Source organism: Xiphophorus hellerii, chromosome 23, assembly GCF_003331165.1.
Source record: "Xiphophorus hellerii strain 12219 chromosome 23, Xiphophorus_hellerii-4.1, whole genome shotgun sequence".
Taxonomy (NCBI): domain Eukaryota; kingdom Metazoa; phylum Chordata; class Actinopteri; order Cyprinodontiformes; family Poeciliidae; genus Xiphophorus; species Xiphophorus hellerii.
Window position 1 is genome coordinate 16,870,655 of NC_045694.1, and position 24,331 is coordinate 16,894,985.

The 24,331-nt window shown below is 40.3% G+C and overlaps 2 protein-coding genes, 1 long non-coding RNA gene and 1 pseudogene across 3 annotated transcripts; 1 reads left to right on the forward strand and 3 right to left on the reverse strand.

Annotated features, from left to right (window-relative positions):
• LOC116714972 (protocadherin alpha-5-like) overlaps nt 1-14,201 on the reverse strand; it is a 31,715-nt pseudogene extending 17,514 nt beyond the window's left edge.
• Nucleotides 1,501-9,632, forward strand: LOC116715040 (uncharacterized). Its single transcript, XR_004338154.1, has 2 exons — nt 1,501-2,055; nt 4,886-9,632. It is a non-coding gene; the product is annotated as an uncharacterized LOC116715040 (long non-coding RNA).
• A 1,227-nt stretch (nt 14,202-15,428) lies between the features above and the next one.
• On the reverse strand, nt 15,429-16,522 carry LOC116715027 (protocadherin alpha-12-like). The gene has a single exon (XM_032555838.1). The coding sequence runs from the start codon at nt 16,496-16,498 to the stop codon at nt 15,491-15,493; it is 1,008 nt and encodes a 335-aa protein (XP_032411729.1). The 5' UTR covers nt 16,499-16,522; the 3' UTR covers nt 15,429-15,490.
• LOC116715031 (protocadherin gamma-A5-like) lies at nt 16,460-17,487 on the reverse strand. Its single transcript, XM_032555842.1, has one exon. It carries the CDS (start codon nt 17,328-17,330, stop codon nt 16,491-16,493), a length of 840 nt encoding a protein of 279 aa, XP_032411733.1. The 5' UTR covers nt 17,331-17,487; the 3' UTR covers nt 16,460-16,490.
• Between the last annotated feature and the right edge of the window lie 6,844 nt (nt 17,488-24,331).

Genomic DNA, 24,331 nt, shown 5'->3' on the forward strand with positions numbered 1-24,331 from the left:
CATCTGCAACATCTACCCTGAAGCTCATTTGAGATGATAGGGGTGGCGTGCCCTCATCCACAGCGCTGACTGTAACATTGTATGATGAGATAGTTTCCCTGTCCAGGAAAGCAGATGTGACCACAGTGTAGTGGTTTCTGAAGGATTTAATCTTAAAAGGCAAGTTGGGCATGATCTCTAGGGATACCTGTTTGTTTTGTCCAGAATCGCCATCATTAACACTAATCAAAGCCACCACTGTGTCTGCCCGTGCATCCTCACGCACAGGGCTGGAAAGTGAAGACAGTACAATCTCAGGAATGTTATCGTTGACATCCAACACTTCTACAACTACTTTACAGTGTGCTGCAACAGGAGCTGGGCCTTTGTCCATTGCTTGTATGTACATTTCATAGGATTTAGTCTCCTCATAATCTATATTATTTCTTACTCTAATCTCCCCCGTGTTTGTGTCCATAGAAAACACCTGTCTGACTCTTTCAGGAGTGTAGCTACTAAAAGAATAAAACACTTCTCCGTTTGAGCCCTCATCTGGGTCTGTTGCATTTAACTTAATCAAAAGTGTCCCATTTGGAGAGTTCTCAGGCACTTTAACTTTATACACTGAACTGTTAAACTTAGGCACATTGTCATTGGCATCAAGGATGCGGACATTGATTTTGGCCGAGCCAGTTCGCTGTGGAGTGCCTCCATCTATTGCTGTCAGAATAAGTTGATGAGAGGGCATCTGCTCCCGGTCAAAGGGCTTTTTGAGAATTAGCTCAATTTGATTATTGTTGGAGGAGGGTTTAATGGAGTCCAAAGTGAGGTGGTCGTTTGGAATAAGTCGGTACTGTTTCACGGAGTTGGACCCCCCATCTGCATCTTGAGCTCCCTCGATGTGAAACCGCGACCCGGTGAGAGCAGACTCTGACACCTCAAGCTGGTATTCATCCCGAGGGAACTGAGGTTCGTTGTCGTTTACGTCCAATATCTCCACCTCCACGTTGTGCACTTCCAGCGGGTTCTCCAACACCACCTCCAGGTTACGTGAACAGGTACCACTGAATTCACAAACTGTTTCCCGGTCAATTCGGTCACTCACCACCAGCTTTCCGGTTTTGTGGTTTATTGTGAAATATTTCCGCCCACTGTCCGACGTGATTTTGATGCGTCGAGTGGAAACTTTTTTCAGATCCAGACCCAAATCCTGGACAATGTCACCGACTGATGCCCCGTTCTCCAGCTCCTCTGGAATTGAGTATCGGATTTGTGCGTTTATAAGGCCACTTAACATGAACGTCAACACACAGAAATAGCTAAATATATTCTCCATTACTCTGTAACAGCATCGTACCGACCCAGCCATCGCAGGCGGGCAGAATTTGCAGACGGTTCGGAGAAATCTTTCCGCCTTTTCAGGTTGCTGCGGGTCCCCACCCGCCTCATCAAAAACTGAGTCCGTGCATAACTCCGACAGTGCGGGGTAAACTCCGTATCCTCTGTGATGCATGCATGAAGCAAAAAAATTTCACTGCGTCCATGTTTTCCTCGTCGGTCTAGGTAATGTTTTGAATTGCTCTATCTCTCCTGCAAGGTTGTCTCCTTTCCTCAGATATCGCTATTGGTCTCTCTCTCTCCCTCCCTCTCTGCCTTTCTCTCTCTCTTTCTCTTTCTCTCTCTCCTTATGTTTCTCTCTGCCTGGTTGTGGTGGCGATGCTGTCGGTGGGCAGAGAGGGAGGGAGCGCCACTCGTTCAAATGGTACTGGCTGCATCTCAGCATCTCCGATCAAACAGCATATAACAAGCAAAATGTTTAATTTTTTCTTTAGTTCCTCGCCTCAGTTCATGTAAATAAGAATGTAAATAGAACCGCAGTTGACACCCGCATAATGTACAAATTTTTTAAAGCAAAAATAAAGAACGTTTTTCTCTCTCCTCTTGTCAGCGCCACCGCCCTTTTTTGAGCCGAGGAAAACTGATTTATGTGCAGCCATCATCAGACTCCCTTGCTGAGGCAAATTAACAATTACTCGGGAGCAAGGCAAACGGAGCAGCAAATCATTTTAAAAACAGGTAAAAAAATATATATAAATAAATACAAAATAAGAACCTGAGCACCTTGTCAATGCAGTGTTAGTCAGAGTCTCTATGATGCCATCGTTATACAGCTCTAAATCTCTGGAAGAACAAGTCATAGCAGGTCATTTTCCTAACAGAACCATTTGTGTAATTAATTAATCTATTTTATTCTATCAGCAAGCAAAACCTCTGTTCAATAACATGCACTTCATATTTTTTACCCTTTTGTTTTCACATGCTATCAGAAAGCAGAAAACTATCTAATAATTAACTAGTGAAACAAATGTTTGTGTCCTTAAGTCACAGACAATATACTCCAGATGTGACCCCCATTGCACATCTGGCAAAAACACCACAACTGTCCTGAGAGACAACATTTACACACATTCTGTTTGCTCACATGCTAAAGTCTGCAAACATACACTAATGTATGAGGTACTTCTTAGTATGTTTTTTTTTTTTCTTACAATGCGCTATATGTCAAACAAGAATGAAATAATTGCAATTCAGAGCTTATAAGCACTAAGGAGGGGATATTTTTAGCACACTGACCAGAATCAAAAGGAATTTTTTTTTAAAAATGCAGGTTTATTGTAGGAAATTTCACAAATTCCCAATAGAATCTGAAGCTAATAACACTTCTAGATGTCTCCAACTAGTCTAATTTCAGCTAATTTTAGTTTGCATAGAATGTACCAAAGTTTAGGACTTTTTGCTTTACAGAAATGCCTTGTCCTTCTCTTTGTGAAACCATCAATCTTTTTGGTTCACCACAGCCACTGGGCTAAGATGAGAATCTATCCACCCACATTATTCCTTTTCCATGGTGTTTTGCCACTCTCACCCACGCTAAATTTGCCCACAGCGATGACAACGCTTGGCACCCAGAGACGGAGGGAACAGTGACTCACTTGGATGCAGCTAAAGGATTGGCTGACGACTTCTCTAACTCAAATGCCTTAAATTTTGGGTGGCAAAATTCATAATTAAAACAGAATCCTAATGTTCTATAGAAAAATTTCATTTCATGCACGAGCTACTTATTAAAATTAAAAAGTACATCCAGTCAGTGCCGTAGCTCCACCCATGTGCAAAAGAATCAGGCTCGGTCACTATAATTAATCATGATGATAACATATTTAGCTAAAATTAAAACATTAAATATTAAATATTAAATATATGTGAAGCATGTTAATAGATATAAAATATAACAAATGTGCTTCAGAAAAAGAAAATAAAATTCTCCAGTCTCCTCCGTGGTGTTAACAATTACTTGTTACTTGTTGTAACAATTAATTGTTTTTCTCCCCACCTCCCAGTGGTCCGTTCTATCGTGCCTCAATTTCAAGTTTGGCAGAAACGTATTTGAACATGGCCTCTAAAAGGCAGCAAAAGTTGGGACTGAAGAGCATCTGTGCTCAGAACACCCAAATACCTAGCAACGGCCCTGCATCCAGTTACATATATGTCAACATGTTATTATCAAAACTATTATAGTTTAGATAATAACGACTCTGTTCACTTAGCCTGGCCATTGCCTTCCTCTGCTATTCTGATGGATTAAAATCTTGCTTCACTGTCAGTCTGGACTTTCTCCCATTGACTTGGATTCCTCCAGTAAAATTCCAAGGAGAAGTTGTGAATGATGACAGATTTTCTGCGCTGTTTTAGAATTGTAGTCTGCCTCTAGCTTTAGCCATGGCAGCTGAGGAAATGAATGAAGCTGTTCAGTCTGTGTTGGTCACACTTCCAAATACTGAATTAACATTAATAGCCTTCTCATTTGGCTCCACACTTCTGTCTTTGCAGTGAAGGATGGTTGTTTACAGTGTAGGAAATTTCCAGTAAGTGTTATACCAGTTGAACCGGCACATTACATACATCAAGGGCAAAAGTTAGCTATGGAGTAAAATTTAAAACCTGAACCTAGTCCATGCATCCAGGAAGCAATTTTTTCACATTAGCGGAGAGCCCAGACCCTCTGTACGAAGTAAAGTGTAGAACAAGGAGCTGGTTTTTACCAGGCTACTGTTCACTTATTCTGCAAATTACTATTTAAAAGTTGAAGGCTTAACAATGTTTATCTGTATTTATCATGTTGTAATCATACACCTACGAGGTAAGGGATTATCTTCCCCTTCTTTTTAATTGCAGAAGGATATCTCAGATGGCTCCACATGCAGATCTACAGTTATAACCATGACATTTAACAGATTTTCCCAGTGGGGTAGTTAAACCTCCGTGTTTTGCTGTGATTAAAAAAAAAAAGGAGGACCAGTGACATTTATTTGGCAAACAATAAACACAGAGGTCTATTATACCTGACCTTTTCATGCGTCTCACTTTTCACGACTTCCAACTCTTTTCTAATTTATGCACATCACATACTTTTGAACAGCTCCCTAGTGCCTGTGCCTGCGTCACAAGCATCCATCTGTCCCAGCATTAATTGCACGCCTCTCAGCTGTAGATTTCATTTTTTCACTCAAGGGTGCTGCGGATAATGCCATCAAAACTATTCTACGTGCAGACAGATGCCTGTCTCGGTTCAACAGATGCTAATCTTATAGAAGATAATTGGCTCAGATAATTGGAGAGTTTGTCTCTCTCTCTTTTTTAAATTGATCCTTTTCTTAATTATCAAAACCTTCTGTGCCATTAGGCAACGCACTTGTTGTCTACTGATATGCATGTCAGTGTATTATTGTGTGTGCATCTGTGAATGTAATTATGTGGATGTGGTGTAAAGTGCGTTAAATTGGTTTAAATTGATATGACCAGAAAAAATTAATAAATTTTGTCCATTTCCCACTTGTTTTCCCAGATCTAGACTTTGCCTAGCTGCAGCACTGTGAGCCAACTGCTGTTCCAGCTGAGGGGGAAATGTCTCTAATGTCATTTGAATATTTTCAGACTGAGAAAGTGGGTGAAATACGACCAATAGCTTTGAAAATAAATTCATGTGATGGATTAAAGCCAAGATTAAAGTTGAAGCTTCCTCCATGTTCACTGTATCTACCCCAGTATGAAAGAACCCTAATTTCATCAATTATGTAGTATGTCCACTAGATTAATAACATTCTCTCCAACCTCATTAATACTGTAAGCAGACACTCTAAAAACCATTTGTATTAGTTCCCCTAGGAGATTTTTCCATGGAATCCCCCATTTTAGTGAGTCAGAGTATAAAATAAATCTGCAAAGAAACTGGTCATGAGTGGGCTATCGTGAAGCTTCACTCATTACGTCATTCCCTCAGCCACCGCATACAAACAGAAGCAGCCATGCAAACATAATGGGCATTTGTGCCTGTAGGTCTGGGTGCTCTCACACAACAGTGTAGAATGGTATCTGAGGACAAAATGATTTTGTCTGAGTAAATGTTGGGAGATAGTTTACAGTTCTCGCTGTGAATTTTAAATGCCAGGGAACCGTCTTCTCCTGCCAAGAGTTTGATGAGCAGATGGCAACAGAGAAGTGAAGCATGCATTTCCTTTTTGTAGACTGTCTAAAGAGAATGTCAGAAATAGGTGGATTTCTTATTTTCTTGTCCCCTCATTGAAAAGTGCTGTCTCCGAGATTTTAGTCTGATCCTGTTACAGTCAAAATCTAGTCTACAGGGCAAGTGTGACTGCAGAGGCGTTGTAAAAGTCAACTTTAGAATGCACCTGACAAGTTGTGTAGAAGAACAGAAATGCATCAATAAAATTATGAAATTTGCAGTACAATTTAAATGACAAGGTAGGAAGTAAATTCCCCAAAAGAGCCAAACAAAAATACTTGCAAAATAAATAGGTACAATGAAAAGGATCAAGACAAATAATAGAATAAATATTAAAAATAGAAAGTCAAATTGATAATTCCCCTTAAAAGCTTTACTTTTGTTTTGCCATTGCTTTATTGCAATGAAATAACTGCAGCAGCAAAAAACACGTCATCACAGGAAGCCTAAATCCAGCTGTGTATCAGGAGGTATGAGTCAGTAAAAAGAAAAGGTCAATGAGAACAGCTCTGAAAAGTTAATCCCTATGTCAGTCAGAGGGGCAGAGAGGTGGGAGAGACGGTGAAATTGGTCCCTCTGTTGGAAGAAATCAGTAGTGCAAAGATTTAACACGTGATTCTCTCCCTCTGCTCATCCACCCAGGCTTTTTGCATTAAGCCAAAGTACTAAAGCATAATCTCATCTATGACAGTGTGTGTTTGAGAGCGAGAAAGGGAGGCGGTTGGAGGGAGGCGAATACGTCATTCGGTCAAGTTCTTTATCTATTCTAGGGCAAGCGCCATACTGACAAAGCTGGATGAAAAAAAAAACAGGGCAATGTGTGGAGGTGAAAGCAAGGGGACGGTTAAACGTATAACATGTCTGTCTCCATTTCAAACAATGATAACACACACCACGTTCTGCATTCATCAGATAAATATTGCGCAATTAAAATTATTTAGTTGAACAAAATTGTAAAAAATGTAGAGCAAATAATAAAAAAAAGATCAAACTAAGTATTACAAAAACAAAAAGAATATACTCATATGTTACTGAAAAAAACAGCTTAAGGACAGAGTTGTGTTCTCACACCTTTTGAAGAACTGGCTCATTTAAAGCCTAATTATAACCACATTCTTGTTCAGTATGGTTTGTAAAGCAAGCACGCAGTGAAGATGTTCAATAGGGATGTTTGTTCTGATCCCACGTGTACCTTTCCTTCAAAAATAAAGGTCATGAGAACAAAAAGCTGCTTAAATCCCTCCCCATGGGAGCAAGCACTGGCTAAACAACTTCTTGCATGTCCTGATTCCGGCATGAATCAAACAAATCCTCAGTGCTGCACCAAAGAAAGCTATCAGGAAATACAGGCAGGCTTTGGATACTTTCCTCTCTGGATGGCCTGGCTTTGTATCTCTGTCGGATTGGTTAGGATGGGCCCCGTGGTGCAGAGCATGACAAAGATAATTTAATGAGGGCAAAAATATTCCAGTGCCAGTGAGAAAGAAGGCTTGGTGGAAGTAGGGGATGTATGATGAGTGCCTTTTTTAAATGTGTGACCGATTGTAAGCTTGTAATTTTTTCATTCAGCCTTAGGGCATGCATTTGATGTGTGTGTGTGTGTGTGTGTTTTTTATCCATCTCATTCTTGCAAACCCTGGTTTTCCTCACTATTTCATGCTCAAGGCTCAAATCTGTGCTGCTGTATTTGTGTCTTTCTGTGAAACATTTTCCATTCTGGAATTGTACCAATCTCACTCTCTTTCCCCCTTGTTTGATTTGCTTTCTCCTGTTTACACACCAAATAAAGAAAAAAAATCAACAACAATCTTGCCAAGGTTGCTGCAAATCTGCACCATGCACCTCTCTCATTCTCTCTCTCCTTATTTATTCCTTAAGCATCTCTTCGTAACCTGTGCGGCTTCCTTCCAGCTTGCTTCCATGTGAAACATGCTGGGATGGAAGAGAGAGTGAGAGTGGGGGTGGGTGCACCAGCAGCAGCTCCCTGGAAACAGACTGGCTCATCATCACAGCCCAGAAACAGTCTCCATGGCAACCTAACTTCACTCTCACACAAAGGACACACCCTTGTCAATGAGAAAAACAGGAAGTGGTCCATGAGATGTGCGCAGTCAGAACGGCAAATGAATCTCAAAGCTAGTTTGTTGATCTCCTGCGTTCCCCACGTGTGTAGACTTGGGGTGAGGAGACATTTATACGATGCTTTTTGTCCAGCTGTTGAACCCATCTGGGCAAATGACTTGCAGTTAAAGCCTCTGCTGCAGGAGACCAGTCCTCACACTGCGAAGCTCTTCGCTGAGAGCTCCTGCAACCATAATGTACTGTAGAATAAATAATTTAGTGCATGTTGCAGCATCAAGGGAGGCAAAGTTAGAAGCTTTTATCATATATACATTCTAGAGCTTTCATGGCTTTGTTTTTAAACAGTGTGTGCAAGTGAGACACTGAATTGCATCGTTTATGTAAAATCCGACCGTCCAGTAGCTCAATACTGCATGGATAAAAAGCCTCCTCCCTCCTACTGCCCTCTAAAACACAGGTTCAGCTGTGATCGACATTGGGTTATGTCCGGCCCCGCCCAGCCGCAGAGCCGAACAGGAGGGAGAGCTGAGGCGAACTGAGCTGATGCCTCGATCGGAACGGAAGCTCCCCACTACTGCTACTGCAAAGGGTAGCGGAAAATTACCTGCCCCTCCCCCACTTTCTACCTCAGAGACAGAGAGCCGCAGCATACAGTGCACGAGCTGGAGCATTTACGCAGAGAGGCAGATCCAGACATTGTTTCGGGAACCAGTGGATTCGGAGAGTGCGTACAACCTACATTGCGCATCGACTGTATCGGACATAGAGCCGCGCAGCAAACACAAGTTCAGTCTGATGGCGCCTGTAGCGTGCTGCCGTGGTCAAATCACTCGCTGACCCACTTAAGCGACGCTCATAACCTGATAGACTTGACTCGCAATATTCCGCGTGTGTGAGAGAGGGACGGAGCCGGGTTTCACTCTCACCAGCCAAGAACGAATAAAAAAAAATAAATAAATGACTGAAGCTTTGACAGATGATTGCATGACTGTGTGTCTTGAACCACTCCCTGAAATGAGGTCATAGCGTCTGAGTGGGTCACAACACTATCAAGCCATTGAAAAAAAAAAAAAACAAAAAAACTGAGCCACCAAACCTCACTGGGATTACCTGAACCCAAACCACCTGCAAAACGCAGAATTATATATTTTATGATTATACATGTACAAATGAATACGCGACCAGCTTCGGGACTAAAGCCCACTTGACTTGACACGGAACTGGATTCTGTAAGCACATTAAGGATAGTAATGAAAATATATTAAATCAGGTTTACAGCGCTCCGCAGCTGAGAGCATGCATGTCTGAAGAAATGGAGTTAATTTCCTGTTAGCTCCTTCAGCTGCTCCCCTTCACCAGGAGGGAGTGTGCAAGTGGGGGGAGGGGAGGAATTCATCAGGATACGCAAGAGAAAAGAGACGCCCGAGCAATGGATGTCATGATTCAGCCTTTCCTCGGAATGAAGGTTATAAGGTTTTCTGATAAAATATGCTAAAGAACTGTAAATAAAAACAATACACCAGAATGGGAGCAGCAGGGGATCAAACAGAAGACCAGACTCATTACACAGAACACCTGCAAAACTTTGCAGTCTCTAAGAATGGGCACAAATGTGTATCATGACTAAAAATGTATGGACATTTCCCTTAATAGGACTAGAATTTATATTGATGTGTTATGTAGCATCCAGGGAATAGAGAACATTATGGGTCAGGCTATGATCAACACAGATTTAAGATTCAAGCAGAATTGAACAACAATTATTACAGCAAAAGAAAGAATGAACAAATAATGAAAATGAACAATGAGAGCAAATGTTAGCTTATTGTGAAATGAGACAATCATAACATTAGTAACACATTTAATGTTCTCTTTATGTGGAAAGCGTTTGTATCTCAAAATGTTATGAACTGGTTTATATCTCGCACAGAAATGATATGTAATAAATAAAACTTGATTCTGTGTACTTGAAAAGTGCAAGTGTAAAATAAATTATTTTTGAAATATTACGTATGCCAGCTTTCATGTCAGCGTGTCTGTTTTTTCATAGTAGATATCACAACTTGCCTAGGCAGAAAAACACACATGTCAGGCTAAAAGCACTGTCAGTTACATTATGTGTCCCTACACTGCACTGCAGTGAGGTCTGCACAAATGTTGCTGAGAATTGAGATTTCATTTTTAGAAGAGCTTTTAGGATTTCCCAGGACATGGCTTGCGACCAGAGGAAACTATTTTCTCAGTTGCAGGCCTGAGGGTCTGGAAAAGTCTACATTTTTTTCAGTGAGGTCTGCTGGATCGCTAAATGATTTTAAGTCTCTCTTAAAAACTCATCTTTAAAAAGAGACTTTTCATTGCAGAGAGCAAGTCTTTGTTCTCTAACTTCATTGCCTATTCTGGCAACCTTGAATTTTGCTTAGTGTTTTGTGTCATTATTATTATTATTATTATTAATAATATTAGTATTATTAGTATTAGGTGCTTCAAAAATAAATTATGATTATGATTATGATAATGATGAAGAAGAATCTGAAACTCAGAATAAATTCAGGGTCACGTAAATGTTGTTGAGAGTTTTAAAGCTTTGAACATCTCACTGAGTACTGTTGAATTCAGCATCAATAAATAGAAAGAATAAGAATGGCACAACTTGCGAACTGACTAAGACATGCCTCTCCACCTAAATTGACAAGCCAAGAAAGTGGAGTATTATTGCACATCACAGCACACTAAACATGTATGGCCTTCATGGAAGAGTGACAAGAAGAAAGTCATTGCTAGAAGAAAACTACTAGAATGCCATAAGTTACGTTGAGGACACAGCAACAGCATGGAAGATGGTGATCAGGCCATCTTGATCACCTGACGGAGCACCTGTGATGATGAATTGAGCTAAAGAAAATGGGAAGAGTTCAGACTACGACAGAGGTTCACCTTTGTGTGGTGCAACTCCAAACATACAGGAAGAGCCACAATAGTTTACATTAAATCATCTTGATGTGTAAGATTCCAACAGTTGAGGGCCAGACCTGAACCAAATAAAACTGTGTGGCACAACTATCCAACTACTTTTCACAGCTGCTCTCCATGCAGTATGACAAAGCTTGAGCCATTCTTGAGCAAGAAAACTTTGGAAATATTTCAGTCTATAGAAACACAAACAGGTAGCCACCAGAGACATGTCCCAAAAGCCATCAGATATAATTACAGCCAAAGGTAGGTTCGACAAGTAATGACTCAATATCACTATGTAACACTTTTTACATTTCAAACAATGAAGCCATATATAGTCTTACTTTTATTTTACAGTTGTGCTTAAACTTCTATTGGCCTGTCATAAAATACACACAAGTTTGTTTCCCTATGTGAAAAAATTGCAATGTTAAAGAGGCATGAATACCCATAAATACTGTAAGGGATTGCAAATATAGATAGTACCTAGATCAGCTCAGATCCAAACTTAACAGCTACTTGTGATGCAATAGGAGAACACAACTTAGCAAGAAATACACAGAGGGGATATAAAAGAACAATGATTAGAAAAGACAACCTCTCTGCATGAAAATGGTGGCTTTGTAAGTCAGCATCAACTATTTGGCAATCATTAATTAATATTATAAAGTTTTGCAATTCCTCTTGTATGTTTAATTCCTGCTTAGAGGTTGCTATATTTTAAATACTTTTAATCTGACACACGAGACTCATCAGGATGTATATTCTAATTTATTGAATATGACTGCATATCACGTGATTGTCAGATAATTTTTTTATTTGATTTTTTTCTCTAGCTTAGTTTTGTTTGGGTTGTTAAATTATATACAACAATATTTTTGGGAGCATACATTTAAGTTTTGGGCTTTAATTTGCTGAAGAAATCAATTATTTCAAATCTGAGAGGTGTGAAGCGAATGGTTTCAGCACCAAGGACAGAGCTCAAACTTAACGCTGTCCTTGGTAAACTGGCTGGTCACAGTAGATGGAATTATAAGGCAAACAGGAGAGGACGATTTTAACGCGGGTCAGATCTTACCTTATCTGTGCTTGGTAAAGTCTGAGTTCTGGTAAAAGTATCATTCCCATTAATACTGATCAGTTCAGCATCTACAGGTGGAAACGGTGCGGGGAAAACCACTACGTCACTCTTCAGTGTGTCTGAGCTGAAACACACGTCATACTGCTGAGTAGCTTTAGAGTAAGACCAGCTCCCGTCAGGGTGGGTGGTGATCATGGGGGCGCTGTACCTGCTGAAATCACTGTCTGTCCTGTGGCATCTGACAGCTATTAAACTGATGAGACTCAGCAGAAAGATCACAGACACTGACACGATGGCGATCAGTAGATACAAGTTCAAATCAGAGAAGTTGTCCTCCTTTATAGGCACATGTCTGAACTGAGTCTGGACATCAGCTGTGCTTTCAACCACCATCACATCAATAGAAACAGTGGCTGACAGAGAAGGTTCTCCATTATCAGAAACTAACACCAACAAGTGGTGAGTTTTCAGGTCATTGTCGCTCATTCTCCTCTTAGTCCTGATTTCTCCGCTGCTGGTTCCGATCCTGAACAGGTTGTTTCCTTTGGGCTCCGACAGGTGATAAGAAAGCAGCGCGTTGTATCCAGAATCTGCGTCCACAGCCCTGATCTTTGCTACAAAGTATCCAGCTTCAGCAGAATAAGGGATGGTCTCACTGTTAACAGAGCCGTGCTCAGAATAAGGAGCTAAAATAGTTGGATTATTATCATTTTCATCGAGAATTAAAATGTTAACAGTCACGTTGCTGCTGAGCGGAGGGAACACCAGCATCTGTAGCCTGAACGATAAACTGAAATGTCTTTAACTCTTCATAGTTAAAAGACTGCAGACTGATAATTTCTCCAGTGTCTGCTTTCACGTCAACCGACTGATCCTATATCATTATGTCTTTGATTATTATTATTACTAATTACCGAAAACGTCACCTTTCCATTTCCGTCTACATCAGGATCATCCGCAGTTAAGGTATAAACCACATCGCCAACTGGTCCGTTTTCTTTCACAAAAATATTCATCACTCTTTCCTTAAAACGTGGCGCGTTGTCATTGACATCTGATACATGAACCGTAATCACGCTGGTGCTGGAAAGAGGCGGCAGTCCTTCGTCCATCGCGGTTATTGTTACATTATATTCAGAAACCTTTTCTCTGTCAAGCGCTCCATCCACCACTAAGGAGTAATGATTTTTATACGTGTTCTTAATTTTAAAGGGAACGGAATTAACTATTTTCACCTGAACGACGCCGTTTTTATCTGCATCTGGATCTTTCACTGTTAAAAGTCCAACCATTGTGTCGACAGGTGCATCCTCCCTCAGAACACTGACTAACGATGTTACAGATATTTCTGGTGGATTGTCGTTTATGTCTGTTATTTCAACGAGTACTTTACAATGTGAGGCTCTTGGGATTGAACCTTTGTCTTTTGCTTGAACTCGGAGTTCAACCGCGTTGTTCGTTTCGTGGTCTAGCTCCCCTTTTACACTGATTTCTCCCGTTAAGTGATCGATGGTAAATTTATCAACATTGTTATCATTATCCTGGTTGATTAAAGAATACTGAATTTCTCCATTGAGACCATTCATCTAAATCTCGAGCGTGCACAGAAATTACAGCTGCGCCTGACGGTGTGTTTTCTGGCACTCTGACTTTGTACAGAGGTTTGTCAAATACTGGAATATTATCATTAACGTCTTGCACATTAACATTGATAAGTAATGTCCCTGATTTAGCAGGTTTACCTCCATCTGTAGCTGTTAGGGTTAATTTTATAAGTGACTGTTTTTCTCGATCTAAAGGTTTCTGCAGAGTCATTTCAACAGACACAGTTGGATCGCCTCCGTTTTGAACATCCAGCGCAAAATGTTCATTATGGCTTAGTTTATAAGCCTTTACTGAATAAACACCAACATCTGCGTCAAATGCCTTCGGAAGAGCAATTTTTTCACCCGAAAACGCCGACTCAGACACGTTCAGATCAATCTCTGGTATCCTGAATGAGGGCGTGTTGTCGTTTATATCCACAATTTTAACCTCAAACCGATAAAGATTCAGCGGAGAATTCACAATGGCTTCCACTTCCAGGGAGCATTTGGCTTTACGAGCACAGAGCTCCTCTCGGTCTATCCTGTCTTTCACCAGAAGTGCTCCAGTCTTGATGTTCACATCAAAATACTTCTCATTGGGTCCCGAAATCTGAAAATGTCTTTTTCCCAGTTCTTGTATATCTAGCTGTAAATCCTTCGCCAGATTTCCAACAACCGTACCCGGACTCGACTCCTCCGTAATCGAATATACAATCTGTGCCTCTGCGACCATCAGGACGTGCAACACAAAAAACAAATTATAAATCCACGTCGGGTCCGTCTTTGCTCGACCCATTATGTCCCGATCTGACAAAACACACGAAATAAATAGTTATAAATCATTCCGGGGTTAACATATTTCCATGACTGTAGAGTCAGATCACAGCCCCTCAGTGCGGTGAGGACGTTACTCACGGCTTCCCAAACAAAGAGCTTGAAGCTCTCTCTTAAGGGAGGAGCATTGCACATGGATAAAATGTGTTAAAACGCCAACAGTTTGAAGTGACATCTAGTGGCGATTTGAAGTGAAATAACGTGTAAAAAAAAGTTTATTCAATTATTATTATGACTTTAAGTCATACCAGACGAAATTGATTGAATTCCTCACAGTTTTTTTAAGAGAAGGAGGTAAACAATGGGTGCTAAAGTCTAAGAGTGCCAAAGTTAAGAATTCAAAAGTTGTCACCTTCCTCAAATAATTGCCTGTATTTTTTTTTAATCAAAATTGATTTTTTTTGCCTAAATTATCTTTTAGCAAAAAGGAGGTGGTGATTTTCCTTTTGTGTCAATCATATTTTGGTAAAAATACTTTGGCTTTTATCTAATGCAGGTGATATAAGTCACATCATAATGAATGAATTGCTCATTCATTTGGAATCAAAAACACTTTCAAGAATGAAACATGAAAGAATAACTATATTTGACTGTCCAAAACAAACAAATAAAAAAAATACAAATGTAATCAAAAGTTTTAAACTCTGCTTAACAATAATTGCATAATTGCTATGTGGGGCATAGGGAATTGAAATAGTGTTTCTGAATTTCTTACCTTGTCTTTGTTTGGTAAAGTCTGAGTTCTGGTAAAAGTATCACTGCCAGTTAATACTGATCAGTTCAGCATCTACAGGTGGAAACGGTGCGGGGAAAACCACTACGTCACTCTTCAGTGTGTCTGAGCTGAAACACACGTCATACTGCTGAGTAGCTTTAGAGTAAGACCAGCTCCCGTCAGGGTGGGTGGTGATCATGGGGGCGCTGTACCTGCTGAAATCACTGTCTGTCCTGTGGCATCTGACAGCTATTAAACTGATGAGACTCAGCAGAAAGATCACAGACACTGACACGATGGCGATCAGTAGATACAAGTTCAAATCAGAGAAGTTGTCCTCCTTTATAGGCACATGTCTGAACTGAGTCTGGACATCAGCTGTGCTTTCAACCACCATCACATCAATAGAAACAGTGGCTGACAGAGAAGGTTCTCCATTATCAGAAACTAACACCAACAAGTGGTGAGTTTTCAGGTCATTGTCGCTCATTCTCCTCTTAGTCCTGATTTCTCCGCTGCTGGTTCCGATCCTGAACAGGTTGTTTCCTTTGGGCTCCGACAGGTGATAAGAAAGCAGCGCGTTGTATCCAGAATCTGCGTCCACAGCCCTGATCTTTGCTACAAAGTATCCAGATTCAGCAGAATAAGGAATGGTCTCACTGTTAACAGAGCCGTGCTCAGGAATAAGGAGCTAAAATAGTTGGATTATTATCATTTTCATCCAGGATTAAAACATTAACAGTCACATTACTACTTAGCTGAGGAACACCAGAATCATTTGCTTGAACTTTAAACTGAAATGTTTTTAACTCCTCATAGTTAAATGTCTCCAGACAGAAAATATCTCCAGTTTGAGAGTTTATGTTTAAAACTGAAGTTATTGGAATACTTTTTGAAAAGTTACCTAATAATGAATACCTTATTTTAGCATTTTCTGCCTCATCTGGGTCCTGTGCCATTATAATTCCAATATTGGTTCCAACTGCACTATTCTCTTTGACATAAACATTTATTACAGAATCTGAGAAATTAGGGGCATTATCGTTAACATCTGAAATGTGAACAGGGATAACATTAGTACTAGAAAGGGGTGGATTGCCCTCATCTATAGCATAAATTGTGACATTATAGTGAGAGACACTCTCTCTATCTAGAGGTCCATCAACTGTTAATGAATAATAATTTTTATAATTTAGCTTAAGCATAAAAGGAGCCGACCCCATGACCTGAGCTCTGGTAATACCATTTTTACCCCCATCTTTGTCAGTCACGGTCACCAGAGCAACAACAGTTCCTGTCTCAGCATCTTCTTTAACTGGACTCATCAAGGATGTGACCACAATCTCGGGTACATTGTCATTAACATCTATCACTTCCACTAACATTTTACTGTGAACACTCCTTGAAGGCGTGCCTTTATCTCTGGCTTGCAAGCGGATATCATACGCTGCAGTTTCCTCAAAGTCTATCTGTCCTATCACATTTATTTCCCCTGTGTCTGGGTTTATTGAGAATAAAGCATCAGGATTGATGTTTCCTCTTCTAATAAATGAATATAATATTTCACTGTTTATTCCCTCATCTGAATCTTCAGCACTGACAGTGAGAATGGAGGTTTGCAACGGGGTGTTTTCAAGAACCTTGACTTTATACAACGACTGACTAAACACTGGAGCATTAGTCATTAATATCCATTATATGTACAGTAATCTTTAATGTCCCCGTTTTGGCAGGTTTACCTCCGTCGAGAGCAATTAATGTTAAGTGACTTTCAGCATTTTTCTCTCTGTCTAACGACTTTTGCAGCACTAATTCGGCAGATTCACTGTGCTGGCCCCCGCTTTGTATGTCAAGCAAGAAATATTCATTGGAACTCAGCTTGTAGCTTTTTACCCCGTTATTCCCCGAATCCGCGTCGTTTGCCATCGGGAGCAAATACCTCTCTTCGGGAGAAGACGATTCTGAAATATTCAAGTTAATTTCCTTGTCAAGAAAATACGGTGCATTATCATTGATATCCGTTATCTGAACCTCTATGCGATGCAGATGCAAAGGATTGCTCAACATGGCTTCAATATTCAGGAAACATTTCTCCGAGTTTGGACAAAGCGCTTCGCGATCAATCCTGTCGCAAACATACAGCGTACCAGCTTTCAAATCCAAGTCGAAATACTTCTTAAAGTTCCCAGAGACAATTCGCAAATCCCGTCTTTCCAGCTCACTGACACTGACTTGTAAATGCTTAGCAAGATTTCCCACCACTGTTCCTTTGTCAACCTCCTCGGGAATGGAGAACGAGAGTAGGGCTGTGCACGCGCCACAGAAATAAAGCAGAACCGAAATGTTTATCCGGATTGCGCCTGTATGTCCTCCACGTCCCATTGCTGCCAAACCACGACAAAAAACCCATATAATTTTAGAACAAGTCCATTTTGCGGTAAATATCAGACGGAATCTTCTCTGCAGCGTGACCGAATGCGTTTTCTCACAAAGCAGCGGTTCACTATGTCTACACATGGAAAGGAGGAGTCTGGAGATAAAAGAAAAAAAAAAAAAAAAAAAAAACTGGAGCCACCCATAAATTTATGGTCTCCAGCGACACCAAGTGCTGCTTCTAATATATAAATAAATCATTGAAGTTTAGCTAAATAATGGCAAGATTTTTAGCGGAACATTAGATATGAAAAAAAAAAACCAATATACGCTGATTATTGCATTAATAAAGGCAGAAATATAATTATTTTTTTTCAGGTAAACCATTTTAAAGACACAAAACAGACATTGCGCTGACATCTTCAGTAATATAATGACCACACCACTTGCCACCACACCGAAAAACAACATCCAGAAATCAGCACCGTGGACAGAGTCCGCAAATAGACAACTTCAATCTGAACTTGCTTGCAGTCCTTAGTTACAAAATTGACAATTAGCAACTACTTTTAGGTTACAACAGACAAAAGAACATCCACGAGTCATTATCTTAGCCATCTGAAAGACTAATTAGCAGTCGAAAAATATAGTCAGCAAAAAATAAAGGTCGACATAATCTCGCCAACAAAAGCCTCCACGGAAAAACAAGTACAAAATAGCCAAGCTATGATCAGCAGAACTGCCCAAATATATTTGGGATATGAAAAAACTTGTTAAATTACAATAAAATATTTGAAGGTGGTTTGCCAAAAAAGAGTGAATATCACAAGCTTTCAAATAAAATAAAATACTATCATATAGAAATATTTACGTGTTTTAAACAAATGCTATTTCTGCCTTCCTTACCTTGTCTGCGTTTGGTAAAGTTTGAGTTCTGGTAAAAGTATCACTCCCATTAATACTGATCAAGTTCAGCATCTACAGGTGGAAACGGTGCCGGGAAAACCATTACGTCACTCTTCAGTGTGTCTGAGCTGAAACACACGTCATACTGCTGAGTAGCTTTAGAGTAAGACCAGCTCCCGTCAGGGTGGGTGGTGATCATGGGGGCGCTGTACCTGCTGAAATCACTGTCTGTCCTGTGGCATCTGACAGCTATTAAACTGATGAGACTCAGCAGAAAGATCACAGACACTGACACGATGGCGATCAGTAGATACAAGTTCAAATCAGAGAAGTTGTCCTCCTTTATAGGCACATGTCTGAACTGAGTCTGGACATCAGATGTGCTTTCAACCACCATCACATCAATAGAAACAGTGGCTGACAGAGAAGGTTCTCCATTATCAGAAACTAACACCAACAAGTGGTGAGTTTTCAGGTCATTGTCGCTCATTCTCCTCTTAGTCCTGATTTCTCCGGTGCTGGTTCCGATCCTGAACAGGTTGTTTCCTTTGGGCTCCGACAGGTGATAAGAAAGCAGCGCATTGTATCCAGAATCTGCGTCCACAGCCCTGATCTTTGCTACAAAGTATCCAGATTCAGCAGAATAAGGGATGGTCTCACTGTTAACAGAGCCGTGCTCAGAATAAGGAGCTAAAATAGTTGGATTATTATCATTTTCATCCAGAATGCACACATTAACAGTCACATTGCTCCTGAGTGGAGGAACACCAGAGTCTGTAGCCTGAACTTTAAACTGAAATGTCTTCAGTTCCTCATAATTAAAAGACTGCAGACTGATTATTTCTCCTGTATCCGAGTTGATGTTTATTAAAGACGTCACAGGGATATTTTTGGAATCACCTTCTAGTGAATAAGTTATTCTTGCGTTTTCATTCATATCAGGATCGACTGCGCTAATTTTAAAAATATTGGCTCCAACTGGGCTGTTTTCTTTCACGTAAATATTGATCACGGATTCCAGGAAATGAGGCGCGTTATCATTAACATCAGAAATTTGTACATTGATAACGATGGTGCTGGACAGAGATGGGACTCCATCGTCATTAGCTATAATTGTGAGATTGTAAGAAGCATGTGCTTCTCGATCAAGGGGTCCATCTACAACTAAAGAGTAATAACTCTTATAATTAGTATTTAACTTGAAAGGAGTTGAACCAACAAGCTTACATCGAGTTTCACCGTTTTTACCACCATCTTTATCCGTCACTGTAACCAAAGCTACAACGCTTCCTATTTCAGCATCTTCTTTAACTGGGTTCATCAGTGATGTTACAATAATTTCTGGGATATTATCGTTTACATCCACTACTTCTATTAAAAGCTTTGCATTTGATCTCCGAGGTGACGTACCTTTGTCTGTGACTTGAACATGTATTTCATAGGCTGACTGCGTTTCATAATCGAGTTCACTTTTAACGCTGACATCTCCTGTTTCTTCATTTATGAAAAATATATCAGATGGGTTAAAGTTTGCACGTTTGAAGAAGGAGTAAACTACTTTTCCGTTTTCCCCTTCATCTAAATCAGTGGCATTGAGCTGAATAACTTTTGATCCGATTGGCGCATTTTCGTAAACGCCAGATTTGTAAAGTGATTTGCTAAAAGACGGTGTGTTATCGTTCACATCGAGAATATTAACAATGATTTGCAGAGTTCCAGTTTTTGGAGGCCTGCCGCCATCTATTGCGGTGAGTGTCAGCTTAATACTTGCTTGTTTCTCTCGGTCTAAAGCTTTCAGCAGCACTAATTCAGCAGATGCGCTGTGTTTTCCGCCGCTCTGTACGTCGAGGGAAAAGTATTCATTCACACTGAGCTTGTACGTCTTTACAGAATTGCTGCCTGAATCCGCATCGACTGCTAAAGGCAGCAAGAAGCGCTCGCCCGCTGGTGAAGATTCAGAAATATTGAGAGAAAATGATTTCTCTGCAAAAGTAGGCGCGTTGTCGTTCACATCATTAATCACCACCTCGATGCGTTTATGCACTACAGGATCACTCAGTATGGCCTCGATATTTAATGTGCATTTAATAATGTTCAGACAAATCTCTTCACGATCTATCCTGTCATTGACATAAAGCTCTCCTGTTTTAAAATTAGCTTCGAAGTATTTCTTACTGCGTCCCGACACAATATTGAGATTCCTGGTTTGCAGGTCTCGGACGTTGACGTTTAAATCCTTTGCGAGGTTCCCGACAACAGTTCCTTTGTCCGCCTCCTCGGTGATAGAGTAGGATATCTGAGCTGCAGACCAGTCGGATGCAAATAACATGACCAGGAAAAATAAGATCCCATTATTCCTTCTTCTGCTCATCGCTGATTTAAGAGAAATGCACGATATCCTTATTGTTTCTACACTGACACCATTAGTTCGGCAAATATGTTCAAAGCAAGTGATTCCACTCCCTGCTGTTGAGCCATGGTTTCTGCTCATCAAACAAAGCACACATAGTCTGCTGTGACGCATAAAAAGAAAGGAGGAGACCAAAAATAAAGAGCTTTCAGAATCTTGTGGTCATCAGCGACCCCTCGCGCCATAATTATAAACTGTGAGAAACGTAAAAGAAATGATAGAAAACCTAATAGGGCAGATTTTGTTCAACATATGAAAGTATGACATTTTAACACAGCACACATCATTTAAGCTTATTGCTAATGGATATTAAATCATGTGAAACATGTGAATAAGTGAAACATGAATAAATTATGCAGAAATTAATGCAACTGATGAACATATACATTTAAAGACATCCTTGCAATCGATCTATAATTCTCGTACAACTGAAAAACATTAAAAAAAACAGATAAAATGCCAGCACCTTTAAGTATAAAATGTCTTTAAAACCTGCTTTGTCGAAAAGGTAAAACATTTATCGGTTTAATTTTAACAGTAGAAGTAATAATTCCCTGTTTGTAAATTGTTTGTAGAAAATATAAATACATGTATTAGAATATGGCATACAGGGGAACTCGCAATAAAATACACAATTTATCTAGCAAGTAATTTTGCACAATGTACTCAGTGACCAATATTAACTCACCTTTTCTGTGTTTGGTAAAGTCTGAGTTCTGGTAAAAGTGTCACATCCACTTATACTAATCAGTTCAGCATCTACAGGTGGAAACGGTGCGGGGAAAACCACTACGTCACTCTTCAGTGTGTCTGAGCTGAAACACACATCATACTGCTGAGTAGCTTTAGAGTAAGACCAGCTCCCGTCAGGGTGGGTGGTGATCATGGGGGCGCTGTACCTGCTGAAATCACTGTCTGTCCTGTGGCATCTGACAGCTATTAAACTGATGAGACTCAGCAGAAAGATCACAGACACTGACACGATGGCGATCAGTAGATACAAGTTCAAATCAGAGAAGTTGTCCTCCTTTATAGGCACATGTCTGAACTGAGTCTGGACATCAGCTGTGGTTTCAACCACCATCACATCAATAGAAACAGTGGCTGACAGAGAAGGTTCTCCATTATCAGAAACTAACACCAACAAGTGGTGAGTTTTCAGGTCATTGTCGCTCATTCTCCTCTTAGTCCTAATTTCTCCGGTGCTGGTTCCGATCCTGAACAGGTTGTTTCCTTTTGGCTCTGACAGGTGATAAGAAAGCAGCGCGTTGTATCCAGAATCTGCGTCCACAGCCCTGATCTTTGTTACAAAGTATCCCGCTTCAGCAGAATAAGGTATGGTCTCACTGTTAACAGAGCCGTGCTCAGAATAAGGAGCTAAAATGGTTGGATTATTATCATTTTCATCTAGAATTAAAACATTAACAGTCACATTTCTGCTCCGTGGAGGAACACCAGAGTCTGTAGCCTGAACTTTAAATTGAAATGTCTTCAGTTCCTCATAATTAAAAGACTGCAGACTGATTATTTCTCCTGTATCCGAGTGGATGTTTATAAACGACGCCACAGGGATATTTTTGGAATCACCTTCTAGTGAATAAGTTATTCTTGCGTTTTCATTCATATCAGGATCGACTGCTCTAATTTTAAAAATATTGGCTCCAACTGGGCTGTTTTCTTTCACGTAAATATTGATCACGGATTCCAGGAAATGAGGCGCGTTATCATTAACATCAGAAATTTGTACATTGATAACGGTGGTGCTGGACAGAGATGGGACTCCATCGTCATTAGCTATAATTGTGAGATTGTAAGAAGCATGTGCTTCTCGATCAAGGGGTCCATCTACAACTAAAGAGTAATAACTCTTATAATTAGTATTTAACTTGAAAGAAGTTGAACCAACAAGCTTACATCGAGTCTCACCATTTTTACCACCATCTTTATCCATCACTGTAACCAAAGCTACAACGCTTCCTATTTCAGCATCTTCTTTAACTGGGTTCATCAGTGATGTTACAACAATTTCTGGGATATTATCGTTTACATCCACTACTTCTATTAAAAGCTTTGCATTTGATCTCCGAGGTGACGTACCTTTGTCTGTGACTTGAACATGTATTTCATAGGCTGACTGCGTTTCATAATCGAGTTCACTTTTAACGCTGACATCTCCTGTTTCTTCATTTATGAAAAATATATCAGATGGGTTAAAGTTTGCACGTTTGAAGAAGGAGTAAACTACTTTTCCGTTTTCCCCTTCATCTAAATCAGTGGCATTGAGCTGAATAACTTTTGATCCGATTGGCGCATTTTCGTAAACGCCAGATTTGTAAAGTGATTTGCTAAAAGACGGTGTGTTATCGTTCACATCGAGAATATTAACAATGATTTGCAGAGTTCCAGTTTTTGGAGGCCTGCCGCCATCTATTGCGGTGAGTGTCAGTTTTATACTTGCTTGTTTCTCTCGGTCTAAAGCTTTCAGCAGCACTAATTCAGCAGATGCGCTGTGTTCTCCGCCGCTCTGTACGTCGAGGGAAAAGTATTCATTCACACTGAGCTTGTACGTCTTTACAGAATTGCTGCCTGAATCCGCATCGACTGCTAAAGGCAGCAGGAATCGCTCGCCCGCTGGTGAAGATTCAGAAATACTGACAGAGAAATATTTCTCTACAAAAGTGGGCGCGTTGTCGTTCACATCATTAATCACCACCTCGATGCGTTTATGCACTACAGGATCACTCAGTATGGCCTCGATATTTAATGTGCATTTAATAATGTTCAGACAAATCTCTTCACGATCTATCCTCTCATTGACATAAAGCTCTCCTGTTTTAAAATTAGCTTCGAAGTATTTCTTACTGCGTCCCGACACAATATTGAGATTCCTGGTTTGCAGGTCTCGGACGTTGACGTTTAAATCCTTTGCGAGGTTCCCGACAACAGTTCCTTTGTCCGCCTCCTCGGTGATAGAGTAGGATATCTGAGCTGCACACCAGTCGGATGCAAATAACATGACCAGGAAAAATAAGATCCCATTATTCCTTCTTCTGCTCATCGCTGATTTAAGAGAAATGCACGATATCCTTATTGTTTCTACACTGACACCATTAGTTCGGCAAATATGTTCAAAGCAAGTGATTCCACTCCCTGCTGTTGAGCCATGGTTTCTGCTCATCAAACAAAGCACACATAGTCTGCTGTGACGCATAAAAAAGAAAGGAGGAGACTGAAAACGGCAAGCTCACGAAACGCATGGTCATCAGCGACACCACGCGCTGTAACCATATACTATGGAAAATGTACAGAAAATATTCCTCATACAAAACAATGACACTTTCATTATGCAAAATCCCTTAAATTATTTGCGGCAAGCGGACATTTTTTTCATGTCAGTCTACTGTGATTCAAGCAAGATGAAGTAAAAAAAATGTAACGTGAACATACTGATATTAAATGCAACAAACAAAGATAGAACATTTAATAATATCAATCTGAGAAAGCCTTCATCTGTAAAGGACCGAAGAAAGCAAGAAGTGAACTATTTAATACGAAAAAGAACATAAAATCACGGCACGATGGAGAGATCCTGTCATGAATTGGTGGATGAGGTGGTGAGGCAGACGCTTGAGACTCAGGTTGAAATGAGAAGATGACGGTTTAATGGTGATAATCCAGAAAGTAACACAGTCCAAAAACAAAGTCCACAAAACCTGGCAGCACGACTGAGCGGAAGCCTGGGCTCAACGTCGGTAGCGACAGGATAAACGAGGGACATAAAGACAGACTGGTGCGACAACAACGCAGAACTGACAAGGACCCGACGAAA

Coding starts and splice junctions, on each gene's coding strand:
- LOC116715027 (XM_032555838.1), bottom strand. CDS start 16,498: ATGACTAATGCTCCAGTGTTTAGTCAGTCGTTGTATAAAGTCAAGGTT.
- LOC116715031 (XM_032555842.1), bottom strand. CDS start 17,330: ATGTGTAGACATAGTGAACCGCTGCTTTGTGAGAAAACGCATTCGGTC.